Source organism: Neophocaena asiaeorientalis, unplaced genomic scaffold, assembly GCF_003031525.2.
Source record: "Neophocaena asiaeorientalis asiaeorientalis breed wild unplaced genomic scaffold, Neophocaena_asiaeorientalis_V1.1 scaffold70, whole genome shotgun sequence".
Classification (NCBI taxonomy): Eukaryota; Metazoa; Chordata; class Mammalia; order Artiodactyla; family Phocoenidae; genus Neophocaena; species Neophocaena asiaeorientalis.
In genome coordinates, this window is record NW_020175410.1 from 577220 (window position 1) to 598915 (window position 21696).

The 21696-nt window shown below is 34.9% G+C and overlaps 1 protein-coding gene across 1 annotated transcript; it reads left to right on the forward strand.

The window, feature by feature from the left end:
* Positions 1-8773: 8773 nt before the first annotated feature.
* On the forward strand, positions 8774-21198 carry AGR3 (anterior gradient 3, protein disulphide isomerase family member). The gene is made up of 7 exons (XM_024767164.1): positions 8774-8882; positions 12895-12958; positions 18900-18952; positions 19483-19559; positions 19803-19866; positions 20311-20394; positions 21149-21198. Exons 1-7 carry the CDS (start codon positions 8774-8776, stop codon positions 21196-21198), a joined length of 501 nt encoding a protein of 166 aa, XP_024622932.1.
* The last annotated feature ends 498 nt before the right edge of the window (positions 21199-21696 follow it).

The window sequence follows — 21696 nt, forward strand, 5'->3', positions numbered from 1 at the left end:
CAGGATACACAAGAGAAGGAAAAGACCTACAATAATAAACCCAAAACAATTAAGAAAATGGTAATAGGAACATACATATCAGTAACTACCTTAAATGTAAATGGATTAAACGCTCCAACCAAAAGACACAGACTGGCTGAATGGACACAAAAACAAGAGCCATATATATGCTGTCTAGAAGAGACCCACTACAGACCTAGGGACACATACAGACAGAAAGTGAGGGGATGGAAAAAGATATTCCATGCAAATGGAAATCAAAAGAAAGCTGGAGTGGCAATTCTCGTATCAGACAAAATGGACTTTAAAGACTATTACAAGAGACAAAGAAGGACACTACATAATGATCAAGGGATCAATCCAAGAAGAAGATATAACAATTGTAAATATTTATGCACCCAACACAGGAGCACCTCAATACATAAGGCAAATGCTAACAGCCATTAAAGGAGAAATCGACAGTAACACAATAATAGTAGGGGACTTTAGCACCCCACTTTCACCAATGGACAGATCATCCAAAATGAAAATAAATGAAACACAAGCTTTAATGATATGTTAAACAAGACGGACTTCATTGATATTTATAGGACATTTCAACCAAAAACAACAGAATACACTTTCTTCTCTAGTGCTCATGGAACATTCTCCAGGAGAGACCATATCTTGGGTCACAAATCAAGCCTTGGTAAATTTAAGAAAATTGGAATGATATCAAGTATCTTTCTGACCACAACACTATGAGACTAGATATCAATTACAGGAAAAAGTCTCTAAAAAATACAAACACATAGAGGCTAAACAATACACTACTAAATAACCAAGAGATCACTGAAGAAATCAAAGAGGAAATCAAAAAATACCTAGAAACAAAGGACAATGAAAACACGATGACCCAAAACCTATGGGATGCAGCAAAAGCAGTTTTAAGAGGGAAGTTTATAGTAGTACAATCCTACCTCAAGAAACAAGAAACATCTCAAATAAACAACCTAACCTTACACCTGAAGCAATTAGAGAAAGAAGAATAAAAAAAACCCAAAGTTAACAGAAGGAAAGAAATCATAAAGATTAGATCAGAAATAAATGAAGGAAATGATAGCAAAGATCAATAAAACCAAAAGATGGTTCTTTGAGAAAATAAACAAAAAAATTCATAAACCATGAGCCAGACTCATCAAGAAAACAAGGGAGAAGACTCAAATCAATAGAATTAGAAATGAAAAAGGAGAAGTAACAATTGACACTGCAGAAATACAAAAGATCATGAGAGATTACTACAAGCAACTCTATGCCAATAAAATGGACAACCTGGAAAAAATGGACAAATTCTTAGAACAGCACAACCTTCCAAAACTGAACAAGGAAGAAACAGAAAATATAAACAGATGAATCACAAGCACCGAAATTGAGAGTGTCATTAAAAATCTTCCAACAAACAAAAGCCCAGGACCAGATGGCTTCACAGGTGAATTCTATCAAATATTTAGAGAAGACCTAACACCTATGCTTCTCAAACTCTTCCACAATATAGCAGAGGGAGGAACACTCCCAAACTCATTCTATGAGGCCACCATCACCCTGATACCAAAACCAGACAAAGATGTCACAAAGAAAGAAAACTACAGGCCAATATCACTGATGAACATAGATGCAAAAATCCTCAACAAAATACTAGCAAACGGAATCCAACAGCACATTAAAAGGATCATACAACGTGATCAAGTGGGGTTTATCCCAGGAATGCAAGGTTTCTTTATGAAAATCAATCACTGTGATAAACCATATTAACACATTGAAGGAGAAAAATCATATGATCATCTCAATAGATGCAGAAAAAGCTTTTGACAAAACTCAACACCCATTTATGATAAAAAGCCTCCAGAAAGTAGGCATAGAGGAAACTTACCTCAACATAATAAAGGCCATATATGACAAGCCGACAAACAACATCATTCTCAATGGTGCAAAACTGAAACCATTTCCACTAAGATCAGGAACAAGACAATGTTGGCCCTCTCACCACTATTTTTCAACATAGTTTTGGAAGTTGTAGCCATAGCAGTCAGAGAAGAAAAAGAAATAAAAGGAATCCAAATTGAAAAAGAAGTAAAACAGTCACTGTTTGCAGATGACATGATACTATACATAGAGAATCCTAAAGTTGCTACCAGAAAACTATTAGAGCTAATAAATGAATCTGGTAACGTAGCAGTATACAAAATTAATGTACAGAAATCTCCTGCATTGCTATACACTAATGACTGCAACAAAAAGAAAAAAATACCTAGGAATAAACCTAACTAAGGAAACAAAAAGCTTCATGCAGAAAACTATAAGACACTGATGAAAGAAATTAAAGATGATACACACAGATGGAGAGATGTTCGTGGATTGTAAAAATCAACACTTGAAAATGACTATACTACACAAAGCTATCAACGATTCAAAGCAATCCCTATCACACTACCAATGGCATTTTTCACAGAACTAGAGCAAAAATATTCACAATTTGTATGGAAACACAAAAGACCTCGAATAGCCAAAACAATCTTGAGAAAGAAAAATGGACCTGGAGGAATCAGGCTCCCTGTTTTCAGACTATACTACAAAGCTTCAGTAATCAAGACAGCATGGTACTGGCACAAAAACAGAAATATAGATCAATGGAACAGGATAGAAAGCCCAGAGATAAACCCACGCACATATGGTCACCTCAGTTTTGATAAAGGAGGCAAGAATATACAATGGAGAAAAGACAACCTCTTCAATAAGTGGTGCTGGGAAAACGGGACAGCTACATGTAAAAAGAATGAAATTAGAACACTGCCTAACACTACACACAAAAATAAACTCAAAATGGATTAAAGACCTAAACGTAAGGCCAGACACTATAAAACTCTTAGAGGAAAACATAGGCAGAACACTCTATGACATACATCACAGCAAGATCCTTTTTGACCCACCTCCTAGAGAAATGAAATAAAAATAAACAAATGGGACTTAATGAAACTTAAAAGCCTTTGCACAGCAAAGGAAACAATAAACAAGATGAAAAGACAACCCTCAAAATGGGTGAAAATATTTGCAAACGAAGCAACTGACAAAGGATTAATCTCCAAAATATACAATCAGCTCATGCAAGTCAATACCAAGAAAACAAACAACCCAATCCAAAAATGGGCAAGACTTACATAGACATTTCTCTGAAGAAGATATATAGATTGCCAACAAATATCTGAAAGGATGCGCAACATCACTAATCAATAGAGAAATGCAAATCAAAACTACAATGAGGCTGGGGGCAAGACGGGAATAAAGACACAGACCTACTAGAGCATGCACTTGAGGATATGGGGAGGGGGAAGGGTAAACTGTGACAAAGTGAGAGAGTGGCATGGACATATATACACTACCAAACGGAAAATAGATAGCTAGTGGGAAGCAGCCGCATAGATAGCTAGTGGGAAGCAGCCGCATAGCAGAGGGAGATCAGCTCGGTGCTTTGTGACCACCCAGAGGGGTGGGATAGGGACGGTGGGAGGGAGGGAGATGCAAGAGGGAAGAGATATGGGAACATATGTATATGTATAACTGATTCACTTTGTTATAAAGCAGAAACTAACACACCATTGTAAAGCAATTATACTCCAATAAAGATGTTGAAAAAAAAAAAAAACTACAATGAGGTATCACCTCACACCGGCCAGAATGGCCATCATCAAAAAATCTACAACAATAAATGCTGGAGAGGCTGTGGAGAAAAGGGAACCCTCTTACACTGTTGGTGGGAATGTAAATTGGTACAGCCACTATGGAGAACAGTATGGAGGTTCCTTAAAAAACTAAAAATAGAACTACCATATGACCCAGCAATCCCACTACTGGGCATATACCCTGAGAAAACCATAATTCCAAAAGAATTATGTACCACGATGTTCACTGCAACTCTATTTACAATAGCCATGACATGGAAGCAACCTAAGTGTCCATTGACAGATGAATGGATAAAGATGTGGCACATATATACAATGGAATATTACTCAGCCATAAAAAGAAACGAAACTGTGGATTATGGACCTAGAGACTGTCATACGGAGTGAAGTAAGTCAGAAAGAGAAAAATACCATATGCTAACACGTATATATGGAATGTAAAAAAAAAATGGTCATGAATAACCTAGGGGCAGGACAGGAATAAAGATGCAGACGTGGAGAATGGACTTGAGGACACGGGGAGGGGGAAGGGGAAGCTGGGATGAAGTGAGAGAGTGGCATGGACTTATATATACTACCAAATGTAAAATAGCTAGTGGGAAGCAGTTGCATAGTACAGGGAGATCAGTTCGGTGTTTTGTGACCACCTAGAGGGGTGGGATGTAGATGCAAGAGGGAGGACATATGGGGATATATGTATATGTATAGCTGATTCACTTTGTTATAAAGCAGAAACTAGCACACCATTGTAAAGCAATTATATTCCAATATAGATGGTAAAAAAAGAAAAAAGAAAAAGATTTTTCTATAAACCACTACCAGTCAAGAAGAAAGTGAAAGCTGTGCCACTCTCTTTAAGAGGAAAACTTAGGGATGACTGCATAGCTGTTTCTTTGCTTTGTAAGTGCTGGATATAAAATTATAATTGTTGGTCAAGTTCCTTAACCTTCAGCAGGAGGATTGTATTTCAATAGCATGTTCCAAGGAAGGTTCCCTTTAAGAATTCTACAGAAGGAAGAAAGCACAATTAAATGAATACATGAATCAGTAGTACAGTAAAAGAATAATACAACCTGGCTACATGGGGTTTCTCTTGGGATCACAAGAAAGGTTCAATAGGAAAACTATAAATTTACTATATGAAATGAATACATTTACTATATCAGTTTGCTACCCTATATACATTTATCCATCTTTATAGAACAAAATCCAACATTCCTGCTTTCAAGAGATGTAGTATAGGAACAATGGCTACCTTCTTATGGTAAATCAAACCAGCTCTATATCCAAAGTTAAAATACTAGAAGCAAAGCATACTCTCTTTAAGGTCAGAAGATAGCCGCCACCACCTCCGTTCTTTAGCAGTACATTTATTAATACAGTGAGTAAGTAAGCAAAAAAAAGAGAAAGAGAGGGAAGAAGGGAGGAAGGAAGGGAAAAATTTGTTGAACAAGCACCTAAATTAAAGATCAGCCAACTTTTTCTATAAAAGACCTGAGAGTAAATATTTTAGACTTCACAGACCATATAGTCCTTGTCTCACTTAGAATGCAAAAAGAACCATAGACAATAATAAGGAAATGGACATGGCTGCACTGCATCCAGTAATTTCTATTTACAGACACTGACATTTTAATTTCATACAGTTTTCAGATGTCACAGAGTATGATTCTTTTTATTTTTCACCCAGACATTTTTAAACGTAAAAACCATTAGTAGCTCTTGGTCTGTACGAAACTAGGTGGGCCAGATTTGATGACCCTGCCCTAGATCACTTTAACAGTAATTAAGTCCAGGAAGTAGAATTTGTGTGTGTGTGTGTGTGTGTGTTTGTGTCTTTGGGGGTGGAGTGATCAGACAAAGGTGATGCTGGTGAAGGGGAAGAGAATTTTACTTTTTATTTTGACACAATTCCACACTTGAAAAATGTTTTACCATAATCATGGATTAATTATACAATTTTAAAAATCTATTAGATAAATATAATCTCATATGGCCTGTTTTCCTATTTTTTGGCATGGTAAGGTAAGGGGTTTTACAGAGAGACTATAAAGAATCATCAAATTATAAAAATGTTAAATTTTAAAACAGCATTTTTATTTATTTCTCTCTTTTCCTTTTTCTCTCTCTCAGGAAAAAAAAAAAGGGTGGGGGACCTGCTCTCTTTAGCTGTTAATTATACTCCTGTAAAGAGAGTAAACCTGAGGAATTTCTATTTGTTTTATATCTAATCCGCAAGCCTCACTGACCTTTCATCAAGAACAATGGTGCACACACAGTTCCTACATTTACACCCGTTCCTTCCCCACTCTCGCCACCATTTCTTTTTTTTTTTTTTTTCTGGGTGTTGAACTCCAGCCAAACATTAAATTACCTTGGGAAGCAAAAGGTAGACGAGAAAAAAGCACAAAGGTGGTATTTGGCCTCATTCTATGAGGACACTCAATCTTAATTTAGGGAAAGAAAAGGGACACTTTTTTTTTTAGTGTGAGAGCATGAGAACTGGAAAGAAGCACGGGTTTTTCAGACAAGGCTGTTTTTTAAGTTCGCAGGTGGACCGTGCTCTTGTTTCAATGCAGGTGGGGCTGTAGATCAGGTGTGTGTGCGCCTGTGTGTGTCTATAAATCCACACCCATTTTTAACCAGAAATATCCAGAATACACTTCCAGCAAGAGCACTGACGAGTTCAGGTAAGCAAGCAAAATTTCCAGATTACTTAATCAGTGGTCAAGCTCAGTTATATTTAAAGGATCAAATTATCGCTGTACAAAAGTGAGGTCTTCAGTAAAGCAGAGGGCAAGTTCAATGAAATGATATTTTTCTTCTTTTAATGAACTAGATTTCCTTTGTTGCCTTCATACTTTTATTCTTTATGTGTATTAATGATATTATAATAAACTAACATTCACCAAAAGTGATCCTTTAAAAATTATGTTGCAAGTAACAATTGTTCCTCCCTGTTATTTTTTTTATTGAAGTATAGTTGATTTACAATGCTGTGTTAATTTCAGCTGTACAGCAAAGTGATGCAGTTATACATATATATACATTTTTTTTAAATATTCTTTAGGGGCCCTCTTCCCCAGGAAAGAGCACAAAGGAATGGAGTGGGAGTTTGGGGTTAGCAGATGCAAACTAGTATATATAGAATGGATAAGCAACAAGATCTTACTATATAGCACAGGGAACTATATTCAACATGCTGTGATAAACCATAATGGAAAAGAATATTAAAAAAGAACGTAAAATCTCACTCCCAGTTTTCTTTTATAGCGAATTTTTACATAATATTTAAGTAAATGACTTACGTTAAATTACTTTTGAAAAGTGAAATACTGTGTCAGAAAATGCTAACTATCCGTGTTTTTAACACCTAATTGTAGATGTGTGGTTATTTGCCTGTGGAGGGCAATGTGAGCTGCTCCAGGGCCATGACCATGTCGTATTCATCTGTGTCCCCCAAGGAGCTTTACCCACGCATCTGATACTATAGGATCATAACTAATTCATGTTCTGTTTACCAGGGAAATTACTGTTCATCCAAAGATAATAATATATAAATTGATTGGCTTTGTCATAGAATATATTTACTATCTATTTTACAATTTATCAATGTCAAACAGAAAAAAATATTTTGATTTTTAAGTAGAACAATCTGACAATAATACATAGCAACTTGAAATTTGAAAAAAAATTCAAATTCATTCTAAATTTGGCGGCTTTAAAATAAGAAGATGGTGAAGTTATCATTTCTCTCTTTTGATACAGATTCTACCTACTAATCTCTGTCTCTCTCATAAAGAACTTTTCCTAATGCTTCCTTCAGATTAACTTTTTCTTAAATCTTGACTTCTAGAGATCCCTCAGAGAATCTTAAGGCAATTAGGGGCTCTCTTCCCCAGAAAAGAGAACAAAGGCACATAAAATTTTACAGACAATTCAGGGATTTTTGAGACTCCAGGAGCTCAATCATAGACCTTCTAGAAGCTCACTGGACCCAAGTTAAGACCCTACCCTAGATGGTTGCTTCAATTTTTCCGCTGCAACTTTCACTCTGACAGAGTCTGCCCTCCCCACATTGGACTTTGTGTTCCAGAGTCAGCTGTCTTTATCCCCTACTAAAATCTACCCTTTCTTTGTTTCAGTCTTTATGGTACAAGATGACACCCATAAGGTAAAAGATGGCATGCTGAAATGTTTCACAGTATGAATGAGTTATAGGAACTTAAACTGCTATCCTTATCAGCACCATGGTTATTGTTTAACAGGGTTTCTCAATACAAAATAATTTAAAAGTGGGTCCCTTGCAGATTAGGAAAGAAAATAATTTAAATAGGACCAAACTAACCATTTTCAATCCAGGAGAGGGATGTACTGCTGGCTAGATAAAGATACTAAAATGAGAGGAATGAATTTTAAATAGGGCAGGGTTGTAAATTTAAGGGCAAAAGGCTGAGTAAATGATGGAAGGATAAAAAAGATAAGCAACTGTAGAGGAACTGAAGAACAAGAACCTCCATATTCTGTTTTTCCTCAGTTCTAATTTAAGCAGTATTTGTTCATGCCTAATCTTACTGTCTTGGCAGAGTTAAAATGTCATTTTAACCTATCAGATCAAGAAGAATTAAAGGGCAAAGAATATTTATGCATGACAAACATCACCTTTCCATTGCACTTAGCAGTTGCAAGGCCTTTAATCAATATCATCTTATTTGAGTTTTACTGCAGTTCCGTGAGCACTAGAATACCATCAGAAGTAGGCTTTGGGTGCCCTGGTCCAGTGCTCTTTCAACTTCATTGTACTGCTCCCAGGATGCCAGGAATGTGGCTTTTCATCAAGTGGACATCTACTGAGTTGACTGCATTTTTACAATAATTTACAAATAAAATGTGAAAGTTCTAGGTGGTTGTACCATGTCAATTCACACAAGCAGAGCAATCTGACAGCATAGGTTTGGTCTCTTAACAAATGTCTTAATGACAGCCTGAGGTAACCTACCAAATTCTGACAATTATTTTTTACCATCCAGCTGCTTCGGAGGGATTCTTGAGAAGATATGATGTTACACTCAGCTTTGGTCGTCTGTCTCTTACTCATCACGGTTTCTTCTAACCTTGCCATGGCAATCAAAAAGGGAAAAAGACCTCCTCAGACACTCTCAAGAGGTACTGGAATCTCATTTTATTTTCTGAACTCAGTCATTTGGATTGTTTTAAAATTCATCATCTCTTGCCTGTAGTCTGGTTATAAAGCCAACTCAATTAACTGAAATTTTTTGTTGTGTATCACTTTAAAATAGAAGAAAAAAAACAACAACAGAGAGGATCAGTTAATTTTAAAGAGTGAGCCACATGAAATGAAAAACCACAATTTGCTGCATCTTCTATAGAAATAGTGGAGAACTGGTTTCATTGCCTATAACTTTGGTAACCAGAGTCCCGCAAAATGCTATTGATTGATACGTTATATTGACATCCTAAATGCAATCAGGATTCCCTCAAAATCTGTTCCAGTGCCCTGTCCTCTCTTTATTCAGGCAAGAAAATAATTTGGAATGATTTTACATTGGGGTCCCCAGAAAATTATACTTTATCTCCATCCTCCAAGAATTTTGGTTAACCAAGTGTTGGCTATGCTGACTCCAGAAAACAGCTGCAGTATTTTTAGAGGACATAATCTAGATTTGTCATTGGCTACATTGAAAACATTTCTATTTTGTACCAACTGTTTTACTTTGGCCTGAGAAACAATTATATCTTCACCTGCAAAGAAATAATTCATAAAGAAAATTCTCAGAATTGATTCCTACATGTCCAGCTACCAGAAATGGAAAGAAAATCATTTGTCTCCAAATAGCTAATTCTAAATTAGTAACACAAACCAAAAAACACTTGACTGGTACTTGGAATGGTAATGTGACTGGAGCAAACAAATGGAGATCAACTATAGCATAATTTCAAATTTTAAAATACTGACTTTCTTTCCAAGTTAATTCATTCCTTAACAGATGTATTGGGTACCAGCCAATTGCCTGTCAGTGTTCAGCCAAGATAATTAATTCTACTTCAGTTTAAAATCACAGAAACTATAAGTCTAAAAAAATTGGTAAGTTTTTGCAAAATAAATAAAAGAGGGAAATATTTTCCTAAGTGTAATTTATCATGTACCTCCATATATACATACAACAGTTATAAAACAATGAACTCAGTAGCCTTAAAGTGCCAAAGATCAAACTCACTGCCCTTAAAGACCCTCGAGGGCTGAGTTAAGCAGCATGCTGTAACTATAATTAAGGTACCAATATTCTGTGTATTCACTTCCAAATGTCCATTAAAACTGGTGAATTTTATGAAAAATATACTCAATACATGCAATAAATTTTAAACAACGTAATGAGTCTGTTATTTCAGTTAAACTATGTCAATAGGGTAGATGACTGATAGCAGCTGGGAACTCCATTATTCAGAAATGATTTGCATTTGGTTAAGCCTTTATCTTCTACTGGCACATAGAAAACAACTGAGAATGAGGATTTAAGGTAGGGGTGAAAGGGAAATTTGACTACAGTGTACCAAGTAGCATATGGAGCCTCTTAGAGTGCAGAGCAGCCCCACTTAAACAGACACAGTGTTAGGGAGAAAAGGGAGTATTAATTAGAAAAAAGTAAGAAATGGTTCAATAAAAAAGTGAACCCCAAATCTTAACTTCCTTTTAAACCAAAACTGCTCAGCGTCCAGCACCTGGTCCAGTGCCTGGCATACAGTAATTACTCAATAAATACATACTGGAGAATGAATAAAATCTCAGAAGATAAGTAAGCATAGCCAGTAATGGATTAGGAATTAGGAATCATGATAATGAACAGAGAACAATAAGACTGTATTGTCTTACCTGCATACACCCAGTGCTAAGTGGAGCAAGGCATATAGCAGATGTTCCTTCAATATTTGTGGAACTAAGTTAAACAGTAGCAGAGAACAGTAATTCTTCCCACTGCTGACATTCTGGCATTGAATTATATTTGCAACAGAATAGGGAAATTAAGTAGGAACACAGTCTCACTGGCTGTTACCAAAATAACTTTTATCTAATGCAAAACGTGGCATAAGCTTACTACATGTGTTTGAGCAAAGTTGTAAAGAAAGTCTTTCAGGGTTATTACAGATAGGAAGTATTCCTGCTAAGGTTGGGGTACTAAGCTAATGTAAGATGTCTTCCAATGTTAGGATTCTAAGGTCAGGCAAAAACAAACCAACAACACTTCTGGTAAGAGTGTAAAATAATGCACTCACTTGGAAAAACTGTCAGAAAGTTAAAGTCATAGTTACCATTTGATCCAGCAATTCCACTTCTAAGGATTATACCCAAGAAAAATGAAAACATATCTTCACACTGAAGTTTGCACTCAAATGTTCATAGCAGTATTATTCATAAAATCCAAAAACTAGAAACAACCTAAATGTCCATCAACTGATAAATGGATAAACAAAATGCGGTATATCCATAAAATGGAATAATATTTAGCCCAAGAATGAAGTCCTAATACATGCCACAACATGGATGAACCTTAAAAACATTGTATTAAGTGAAAGCATCCAGTCATAAGATACATCGCATCTTATATGATTCCACTAATATGAAATGTCTGGAATAAGATAATCTATAGAGACAAAGTAGATTAGCCATTTCTTAGGATTGTAGGAGATGAAAGAATTGCGTGGTGATAACTAAAGGGTACAGGGTTTCTTTCTGAAGTGATGAAAATCTTCCAAAATTGATTTTGGTGATGATTGCACACTATGTAAATATATTAAAAGAATGTATATACTTTCAATGGATGAACTGTATTGGCATATGAATTGTATTTGAATAAAGTTGTTATTAAAAAACAAAACCCAGCAGGCAGAAATCATGGGATCATATTTATCCTGCTTCATAATTCTGCTTCATAAGTCCTGGACATCTTTAAGCCATGGTCTCAAAACCAGGAACTCCAGTCTGACAACATATGAAACTTATGAAAAAATCTGGGTCCAAAATAGCCTGAAACTATTTCTATTTTCAAATTAATTCAACCTTTTTCATCCATAGACTGAGACATTTCCTGAAAATACTTTGAAATATTTCTGGATGTTTTGTGCATTCTTCTCTTCAATGGTCTTATTCTTCAATCTCTAATACACATTCCCAACTACTCACATCATTTCTTTAAAGGCTAGTGGGGGGACTTCCCTAGTGGCGCAGTGGTTAAGAATCCGCCTGCCAATGCAGGAGACACGGGTTCGATCCCTGGTCCGGGAGGATCCCACATGCTGCAGAGCAACTAAGCCCGTGAGCCACAACTACTGAGCCTGTGCGCCACAACTACTGAAGCCCGTGCGCCTGGAGCCTGTGCTCCGCAACAGGACAGGCCACCATAAGGAGAACCCTGGACACCGCAACGAAGAGTAGCCCCCACTCGCCACAACTACAGAAAACCCATGTGCAGCAACAAAGACCCGATGCAACCTAAATAAATAAATAAATAAATAAATAAATAAAATTGATTCTTTAAAAAAAAAGCTAGTGGGTTCTCTCTCTACTCGTTGTGTTCTGTTTCCCTCTCCTCCACTCTTTTGGATGCTTCCAAAACAAAGGTTTTATTGAGTCTCTCAACCATGAATTCCCATGCCAGAATTGTTTTCCCTGTTAAAACTCAAAGCAAAATTTGAAATTCCTTTTTTTCAATGATGTGTTATGACTTCGAAGGAGTCAACATCTCTTGACACTCAAGATTCAAGGACGCTGTTCAGTATAGCCCAAAGTATTCCCGATAGATTTACAAAGTATGCAAAGATTAACTGTTATTTCCTCCTGTACGTTCTGAAAGTGAGCGCTCTTGCATGGTCCAGAGATGTCCTTTCAGTCACCACTAATCATAATAGCATCTACTGAACACTTACTGGGTTCAAGGCCATGGGCCTTAAGATTTAAAACATAGACACAAAACCTCAGTAATAGCACCTGAAAGGACACAACCTCTTTGTATCTAGTTATAATTATGTATCCTCCATACCTTATGTCAGACAGCTGCTTGGTAGCTTAAATATCTGTAGATAGATACCTGCTTATCACACCCCCAATTCAGAACTCTTTGGTAGTCCTGAGTTAACACATTGATTTCTCTCTTCTGTTTAGGATGGGGAGATGACATCACTTGGATGCAGACTTATGAGGAAGGTCTCTTTCATATTCAAAAAAGGTAAAACACCTCTCAGTTAACTTTGACAGATGATACAGATACCTCCTCACAGGAGAGCCAAACACTAGCATGTTAGCTTTTCAGAGGATACAATAAGAATTTGCTCTGATATTGTATGCTGTTTGGACTAAGAGTTGCTATTAGAATTTTTTTTATAAACAACAGCTCTAGACACTTCTCTATTAATTTCTTAATTATCCAAGCAAGCTTTTTTATCCGAGGAATAATTGACTTAACATTATATTAGTTTCAGATATACAACTTAATGATTGGATATTTGTATATATGCAAAATGATTACCACAATAAGTCTAGTTAACATCCACCAAGCAAACTTTGAATATAAATTGTATAAACAAAACAGCATCACTCACTGGGCATTATACAAGCTTAAACAGGAACCTGACTTATAGCAGCACTTCTCAAGGCTGTCTGATCATCAGAAGAACTCAGAGAGCTTTTTTAAAAATCCATATTCAGGGTCAACTACTTACTGAGTATCCACTTCCATGTCCCAGGCACTCAGTGACCAAGAGTGACGTGATTTACTAAAGATCTACTAAATCTTTGGGGATGGAGGTGAGAAACTTGTACTTTTAAAAGCACCCCAAGAATTTATCAAATATCTAAAGTATGTTCAATTCAACTCTTTGAAGAAAAAGAAAAGATTCCAAATAAGAATTGGCTAAAACACTCTCAACACCAGACAAATATTACAAAAAAAAAAAAAAAAAATCTACAGAATAATCTTATTTCCAAATAGAAATGTAAAAAACAAACAACATATTAGCAAAGAGCAGACAGCAGAACACTAAAGAATATACCCTGATAAAGTGAGATTCAGTCTGGGAAAGCCAAAAGATTCAAGATTAAGAAATCTATTAATTAAAATAATTTAATATTTATAAGGACACAAATCATACAAGTATCTCCTATCTCCACAAATGCTAAAAAAAAGCATTTAACACAATGCCAAATCCATATTTCAAGTTAAAAAACTTATCCATCCCAGCAAAAAAGTCAACATCATGCTTACTGAGGAAAAACAATTAAAGTATCCCACTGATGGATTCTTTAATCACCACAATTACTAACGTTGTTCTGGAGATACTAACCAATGCAATTAGATGAGAAAAACTTACAAAGGAGAGAGTGAAAGAATCCTCATTTGCAGCTGATGACTGTGTTTGTGAAAAACTTGAGAATCAGCCCAAAGAACTATGAAGATTCAGTTAAATTAGATGAGACTAAATTAATACCTAGAAATCGACAGCATTTATATATATATATATATAATCAAAATAGTTAAAGGCAGTTATAAAATACCTTATATAAAATAGCAATAAAAAAGATGAAATATCCCAGGATAAACTTGACAGAAAATGTACAAAATCTGTATGAACTAAATGTACTAGTGAGGAAAGAAATTACAAACCTATGTGAAGGGATATCATGTTTTTGGAGAGGAAGATTCAATATCGTAAAAATGTCAATCCTCTCTATAGCTAAAAAATTTGTTAAGACAATCACAATATATTAGTACAAGTTTTTAAGTGATTTTAAAATTGAAATGGAAACATAGACAGACTTAAATAGTTAGGAACATTCTGAGAAGAAATCAGTGGGGACTAGCCCTTAATCAATATGAAACATTTTAATAACACAGTATGTTACCAGTAAATGAATTGAATAGAATGGAGAGAACAGAAAACTGGATACTACAGAAATTGTTTACATGATTAAGTGGCATTTTGAATCAGGAGTAGGAGAGATAGAGTATGTAAAATAATTGTTAGAATTTGATAGCCATTTGTGAAAAATAAAAAAATTTGTATCTATACCTCACATTTTACATCAAAATAAATTATAAAGATTAATTATAAGGATGAAACCATTAAGGTACTAGAAGACACTATTACAAAACTCTTATTCCTTTAAATTCTTGGAGTAGGGTACAATTAGGGTGAGGCATGAGGGATGTCTAGGACGCAAAAACAAAGCACTTCATTTTTGTGCCCTAGATGCTACCCTTGCCTCACCCTAGTCCTCCTTTAGAGTTGAGTATGGCCAAAGGAAAAAAAAAAGAAGAAAAATCCTAAAATAAATGACTAATATTTTTGATTATGCAAATTTCTGCAAACCAGAAATTTATCATAAGCAAACGAAAAAGGCAAAAAATACAAAACTAACAGAAAACTATAGCTCATATTACAAGAGTGAATTTCTCCAATATACAAAGTACTCATATAAATTAATAGAAAAAGGTCAAGGCAATGACCTTGAAAAAATGAACATAAGATAGGAAAGATAGTACACAGAATAAAAAAATTAGTAACCTAAACATGAGTAAGATTTCTTACAGCTTTATTGAGATATAATTTACATAAACATTGTGCAGATTTAAGGTGTAGAATGTGATGATTTGATGTATGTATATATTGCACAATGATGACCACAATAAGGTTAATTATCACCTCACATAGTTAACGTGTGTGTGTGTGTGTGTGTGTGTGTGTGTGTGTGTGTGTGTGTGTGTTGAGAACTTTTAAGATGTATTTTCTTATCAGCTTTCAAGTATACCACACAGTATTGTTAACTCTGGTCATCACTACATTCCCAGAAGTCACTCATCTTATAACTGGAAGTGTGTACCCTTTGAGCACCTTTACCCATTTTCCCCACCTCCCAATCCCCGACCCCGGGAAACCACCAATCTACTCTCTGTTTCTATGAGTTTGGTTTTTACTTTTTTTTAAATTCCAGATTCTACATATAAGTGAGATCATATAGTATTTGTCTCTGACTTATTTTACTTAACATAATATGCTCAAGGTTCATTCACGTTGTCACAAATGTACTGAGAGTCACTTAGGTTGCTTCCATGTCCTGGCTATTGTAAATAATGCTGCAATGAACATGGGGATGCAGATATCCCTTTGAGATAGTGAAATAGTGATTTCATTTTCTTTGGATATATACCCAGAAGTAGAATTGCTGGATCATATGGTGACTATTTTTTATAAGATAGTAAAACCACATTAACTTCCCTCTTTCACCAACTGGATAAAAGAATTAGAAGCTCAATAACCAGTTTTAGTGAGAGTAAATACTTAGTTCTCACATTATCAGAGAGAACATAAATTGGTACAGCTTCTAAGGAAAGTATATACAGTGCATCAAAATTATAAATGCACATACTCTGACGCAGAAACTCCACTTCTGGAAATTTATTTACAAATATACCCACCCATGCGGAAAATTATATGTAAGTAACATCATGTTCACCAAAGCATCTTTTTAAATGTCTGAAAACAATCTAAACATAAAAGATTGAAAAGAATTTAAATATCTGTTTTGAGGAGACTAATAAAGTAAAGATGATCCATATAATGGAATATTATACAAAAGCACAAGGGAATAACATCCAAGATATACGATTATGCTAAAAAAGCCAAATGCAGATACATGTGTATAGCGTGCTAGTATTTGTATTTTTAAAAAAGAAGGAATATATACACATATGGACATGCATATGAACATGCACAATTCATAATCATATACATTTACATAAGTATATACACAAGCATATGCATATGCACATGTGTATTTTGTTGTATGACCTGAAGAACCCTGGAAGCAAACTTAGAAAATGGTAACACTGCTTACTTCTTGAAGGCAGGATGGGGGAAAGGATTTTTACTTTTTTAACTTTTGAATTTTAAACCATCTGAATTTATAACTTATTTTCAATGAAAAACATGTAGAATTTTAAAAGATAATTCACCAAATGATGCTGATAAGCAGCTAGGCTTGGAAGGCTCTGGTTTTAGAGCATCTCAGAAGTACAGCTCCCCAAAATTTTTACTCTTTCTCTCACTCAAGTTTCTCATAATCTGATGTGCTAGTTCATAAGATTTTTTTTCCCCAATTTAAAATGCTTTATTTTTTTAATTCTTTTTAAAATTCTTTTCCTATTTAGGTTATTACAGAATATTGAGCCAAGTTCCCTGTGCTATACAGCAGGTCCTTGTTGGTTATCTATAGTAGTGTGTACATGTCAATCCCAAACTCCCAGTCTATCTCTCCCCCTACCCTTCGCCCCTGGTAACCGTAAGACTAGGGACCACCTGTTTTATTGATAATTTGGTCTGTGAACTAAGGATGATTTTTACATTAAAAGAATGTTTTTAATCAAAAGAAGAATAATATCTTGTGAAACATAGAAGTTACTTGAAATTCAAATTCCAGTGTTATAAATTAAGTTTTACTATAACACGGCCACTCTCACCTTGTTGCATATTGTCCACGGCTGCTTTCGTGCAATAACAGCAGAGGTGAGCGGTTGTGAACAAGACCACATGGGCTGCAAATCCTCAAATACTTACCATCTGCCTCTTTGCTTTAAAAGTTTCTGAGCCCTTTTTCAGGTGTTCCTAATTCAGTGTCTGCCAGAAACAGAAGCTTTTCCTAAAATGGATTACTGTCTTGGTTTGACTGTCTGAACAACCCATTCAAAGCTGAACTATTAAGACTGAGTATTCTGTGGTCTTGATACATTTTTCCTTGGACTCCAGTTGGCCAGAAATCTGATGGAGAAATTAGTTTTCCAAGAGTTACATCAATGTCTTTCCTTACACAGAGCTATCCTTATTTCCAGCTGTTGTGCTGGGAAGAAAGGGTAACAGTTCAGGAAATCAGAATGACTCATGCCCCTGAATTGTTCTGCATCACAGGACACCTCTATCTACCTAAGTGCAATCAGAGAAAAAGTTATCTAGTAAAAGAATTACTACTTGGTGCTTAGGAGGTCTAAGTCCTGTATGTGTCTCTAAAGAAACGTCAATGAATATTCTTAGGCTCAGTTTTCTACTAATTAAAAAGAGGTAATAATATTTCATTCATTGGATATCCAATCTGCTCTTTCACCAGTAAATGTGAAGTTGTTGGCAAATGTTAGCTTTCTATGTTATAAATTTTAAGAGATAAGTTGTAGGATTTATTCTTACCTAAAATTAACTTACATTCTAAGTTTGAGGATTAAATGAAATTATTTGCACTTCAAAGTGTGTTATTTAACACTTTTGAGACTAAAGTTTGAAAAAACAGGATTATTCAGTAACAAGTATTTCATATGATTACGTCTGTTGTTTTTAAAAAGATTTATGCTTGATACATATACACTCGTCTATCTCTTTTTGTACCTAGCATCCTTGCAAAGTTAAAGAAACATTTTTTAAAACATCTTATATACCCGAATCATAATTATTTTGTCCTTCACTGTAGTTAACATTCTAATTTTTCTCATATTCTAAACAGCAGGGTAGTCAGTGAGCTACCACCAAAACTTTTCTTCAGAGAGTTAAAATCAAAATGACACTGAAAAATATATAGGAAGGGAACTCTCCCTGAGACTGTTGGTAATTGTAAGTTGTGACAAGAATAAAAGGTTGTGAAAATGGTCAAATATTAATAGACTTTTTGAAAAACAAACAAAAAACCTAAGTAAAAACTTCGACAATTCCAAAACTTTATACCAGATGTTCATTGGAAATGAATACTACCTTGCTCATAATATCTTTTCATCTGTGGAGACAGAATTGACTTTTATTTTTCTAACTGTACTACAGTATACATAAGAACGACCTGGTAAGCTTGTTAAGCTAAGGATTCCTGGACCTCACCCCCACAGATGCTGACCGAGTGGGCCCAAGAGGGAGCCTGAGAATTTACATTTCTAATGAGCTACATTTCTGGTGATGCTGATGCTTCAGTGCTGAGGCCACGTTATGACTAAGAGGACTACAGACTACAGCACTGTGATTTGTCAGGCTGAGATGTTTACTTTATGTCTCATAGAAAGTATGAGAATCTTAAATCTAATTTCACTGTACATTTTAACTCAAATTAATCACTTGGCTCAATTCCACACTCTCTCTGTTTAGTAACAAGCCACTGATGGTTATTCATCACTTGGAGGACTGTCAATACTGCCAAGGTAATTTTTGCTCCTGAGATCTTATTGTATCTCCAATATGAAGTAGGAAAGTGACCTGGTTACAAATTGTTAAGAAGGCACTCAGGAAACTCTATTCCAAAAAAAAAAAAAAAGGACAACTGCTAGAGTACCACCATTTTACTAAGGTGCTTAAAGACTACAACGATTGTTAGTAATCTATTGAATATATTCATATTACATGTCCTTTATAATTTTATATCCTTCTTCCTCCCCTGTCCGCCCCCGCAAAAAGGTAGGAAAAATGGCTGAAAGAAGATGCTGTTTTAACCAATGAGTCAATGAATTACATGACATTGTAAAACTGGTGATTTCATCAATGTGATTCTCTCTTGATGTCTTCTTGGATAGACTCTGTCCCTCATTGATTTCCAGTTAGAGATGAAGTGGCAATGGGCCAATGAACTATTTACATCCAAGTTACAGACGCAAAATACTAGCTTAATTTTGCTACATTATATTGAAGGCGTCTTGATCCTTGAAACTAATTGACATTATGTTTTCTCCCACAGCACTAAAAAAAGTGTTTGCCCAAAATAAAGAAATACAAGAAATGGCTCAGAATAATTTCATCATGCTGAATCTCATGGTACCTGACCTCTACAATGTTTTCTTAATATCTCAATTCAGTGGAAAAGCTGAATCTCTTTTTTTGTCTTTGTTTGAAGACAAAAAGAGCTATAAAGTATTAGTGGATATAGAATGTTATATAGAATTGTAAGAGGCCAAAATATATAACTTACTGAAAGGCTTGTTTACATAAAATATTTTTAAATCAACTGTTAAAAACAATCCAATCCAACAACATTCTTTTTTTTCATCTTTTTCCTAGCATGAAACCACTGATAAGAATTTATCACCTGATGGACAATACGTGCCTAGAATCATGTTTGTGGGTAATTGTACAATCTCTTTCCATCAGATTTAGAAAATCAGTAGCCTTCTTGCTTTTATTTACTTTTAAATGCTAGTTCAAATACTATTCCTTTTAAAGGGAAGTCATTAGTAACCCAGTCAATAACAGTTCTTGTTAGGTCAACAATCAAACTCATTATATCTATAACTTGTAACTTATAAATATTAAATTATAATGTTTTAAATTAACTGATGCTATGAAATCAATATCCCAATGTAGTTTCAGTATTGTTCTCTAAACTATTATATGTTGACAGAGACCTGTGACACACTAAAATGAGAATTCAGATTAACTCACAATGAATTCACATGTATGAAAACTGATTTGCTTATAAATTTGCTTAACGTTTGTTTTAGAGTAAGAGGCAAGAATGATTTTCAGAATATTTTAAATAATATGTAAGGTACTTATTTTTTCTTGGCAGATCCTTCTTTAACAGTCAGAGCTGATATAACTGGAAGATACTCAAACAGATTATATACATATGAACCTCAGGATTTACCACTATGTAAGTATTCACAAATTATCTTAAACAGTGATACTAGCAACACTTAACTGTTAGAAGGGTCAATGATACCCTACATGGGTGCTTCCCCACAAACAGTGCTACCCACACATCACAGTCCCTGGGGCTGGTAGTGGAGATAGTGGTTAATATGCAAACTCTTAGCTCCCATCAAAATCAGAATTTCTGGGGCACCTCAGAATCTCTTTCTTCAACAGGGATCTCTAATAGTTCTTATGATCACTAAATGTTAACACCACCAAAAAGAATAGAGTACACATGAAAATTAAACCTTAAGAAAGCCAGTCCATTCTTCTGGTATGAAAGATTATATGTGATTTCCTCAAAGTGATCATAATTAAATCTTTTCTCTTCCTTTAATGCCTATAAGCAAGGAAATACAGTCTGACTTGGGACTTTCATTTCTGCAACATTCACTATCAACTATGTTCAATAAGACAGCTATGCCCGTCATATCCAGCAATACTGCTACAAAATAATCAGTTAACAAAATAGATACTCCCTCAAAATCCCTTTGATAAAATTTTTTAACATTAAGTTAATTAACCAGCTCTGAATGGTCTAATCCTTAAATTTACATGTATACTTTTAGCATAATATTCTTTAAGGTTGCAGATAAATCCCCAAATCTTTATAGCTGTTAATTTTAATGGGCCAATTTTAGATTCAGGGGTTAATTTAAAAATTTGGTACTCTCATTTACTAATAGAATAATGTATATTTACTTCTATTACAGTGATAGAAAACATGAAGAAAGCATTAAAACTTATTCAATCCGAGTTATAATGTATTACCTCTAAGAGGTCAAATGTCACGAAGAAAAACTTCTGGCTAATTGACTAATACTAATGGGTGGGTAAATGAATTTTGTAACATTATCATTTAGACTTTTAATGTGTTTGAGTATTCTTAGGAAGGTAAAATGATATTTCAATAAATATCAAAACCAGAGCATGACAATATTGTGGTTTGATTTCTGCCTGCATCAGTAGCAAAGAAAGCTTGCTGATAGTTATAGTGGAGACAGAAAGACCTAAATAAGAGGTGTCTACACTGCTTGTTTCTATTTCCTCATCTATCATCCATTCCACCAAGTAAGCTAATCTTAATTCTGATCCCTCTATTATATCGAACCTGCAAGTTTAGGTCATAAATGATCTGCATGTTGCCAAAGCAAAGGGATGCACCTCTAGCCACTTATTATTTAACTTTTAGCAGCATAACTTTTAGAGTTAACCATTTATTTCTTTTTTTTTACTTTAAAACAGACGCTTAAAAAGTAAT

Bases quoted from the DNA above. Each gene is read 5' to 3' on its own strand.
- AGR3 (XM_024767164.1), top strand. From the start codon at position 8,774: ATGATGTTACACTCAGCTTTGGTCGTCTGTCTCTTACTCATCACGGTT. The intron at 8,883-12,894 runs GTACTGGAATCT...TCTTCTGTTTAG, and splicing joins TCCTCAGACACTCTCAAGAG to GATGGGGAGATGACATCACT. The intron at 19,560-19,802 runs GTACCTGACCTC...TCTTTTTCCTAG, and splicing joins TCATCATGCTGAATCTCATG to CATGAAACCACTGATAAGAA.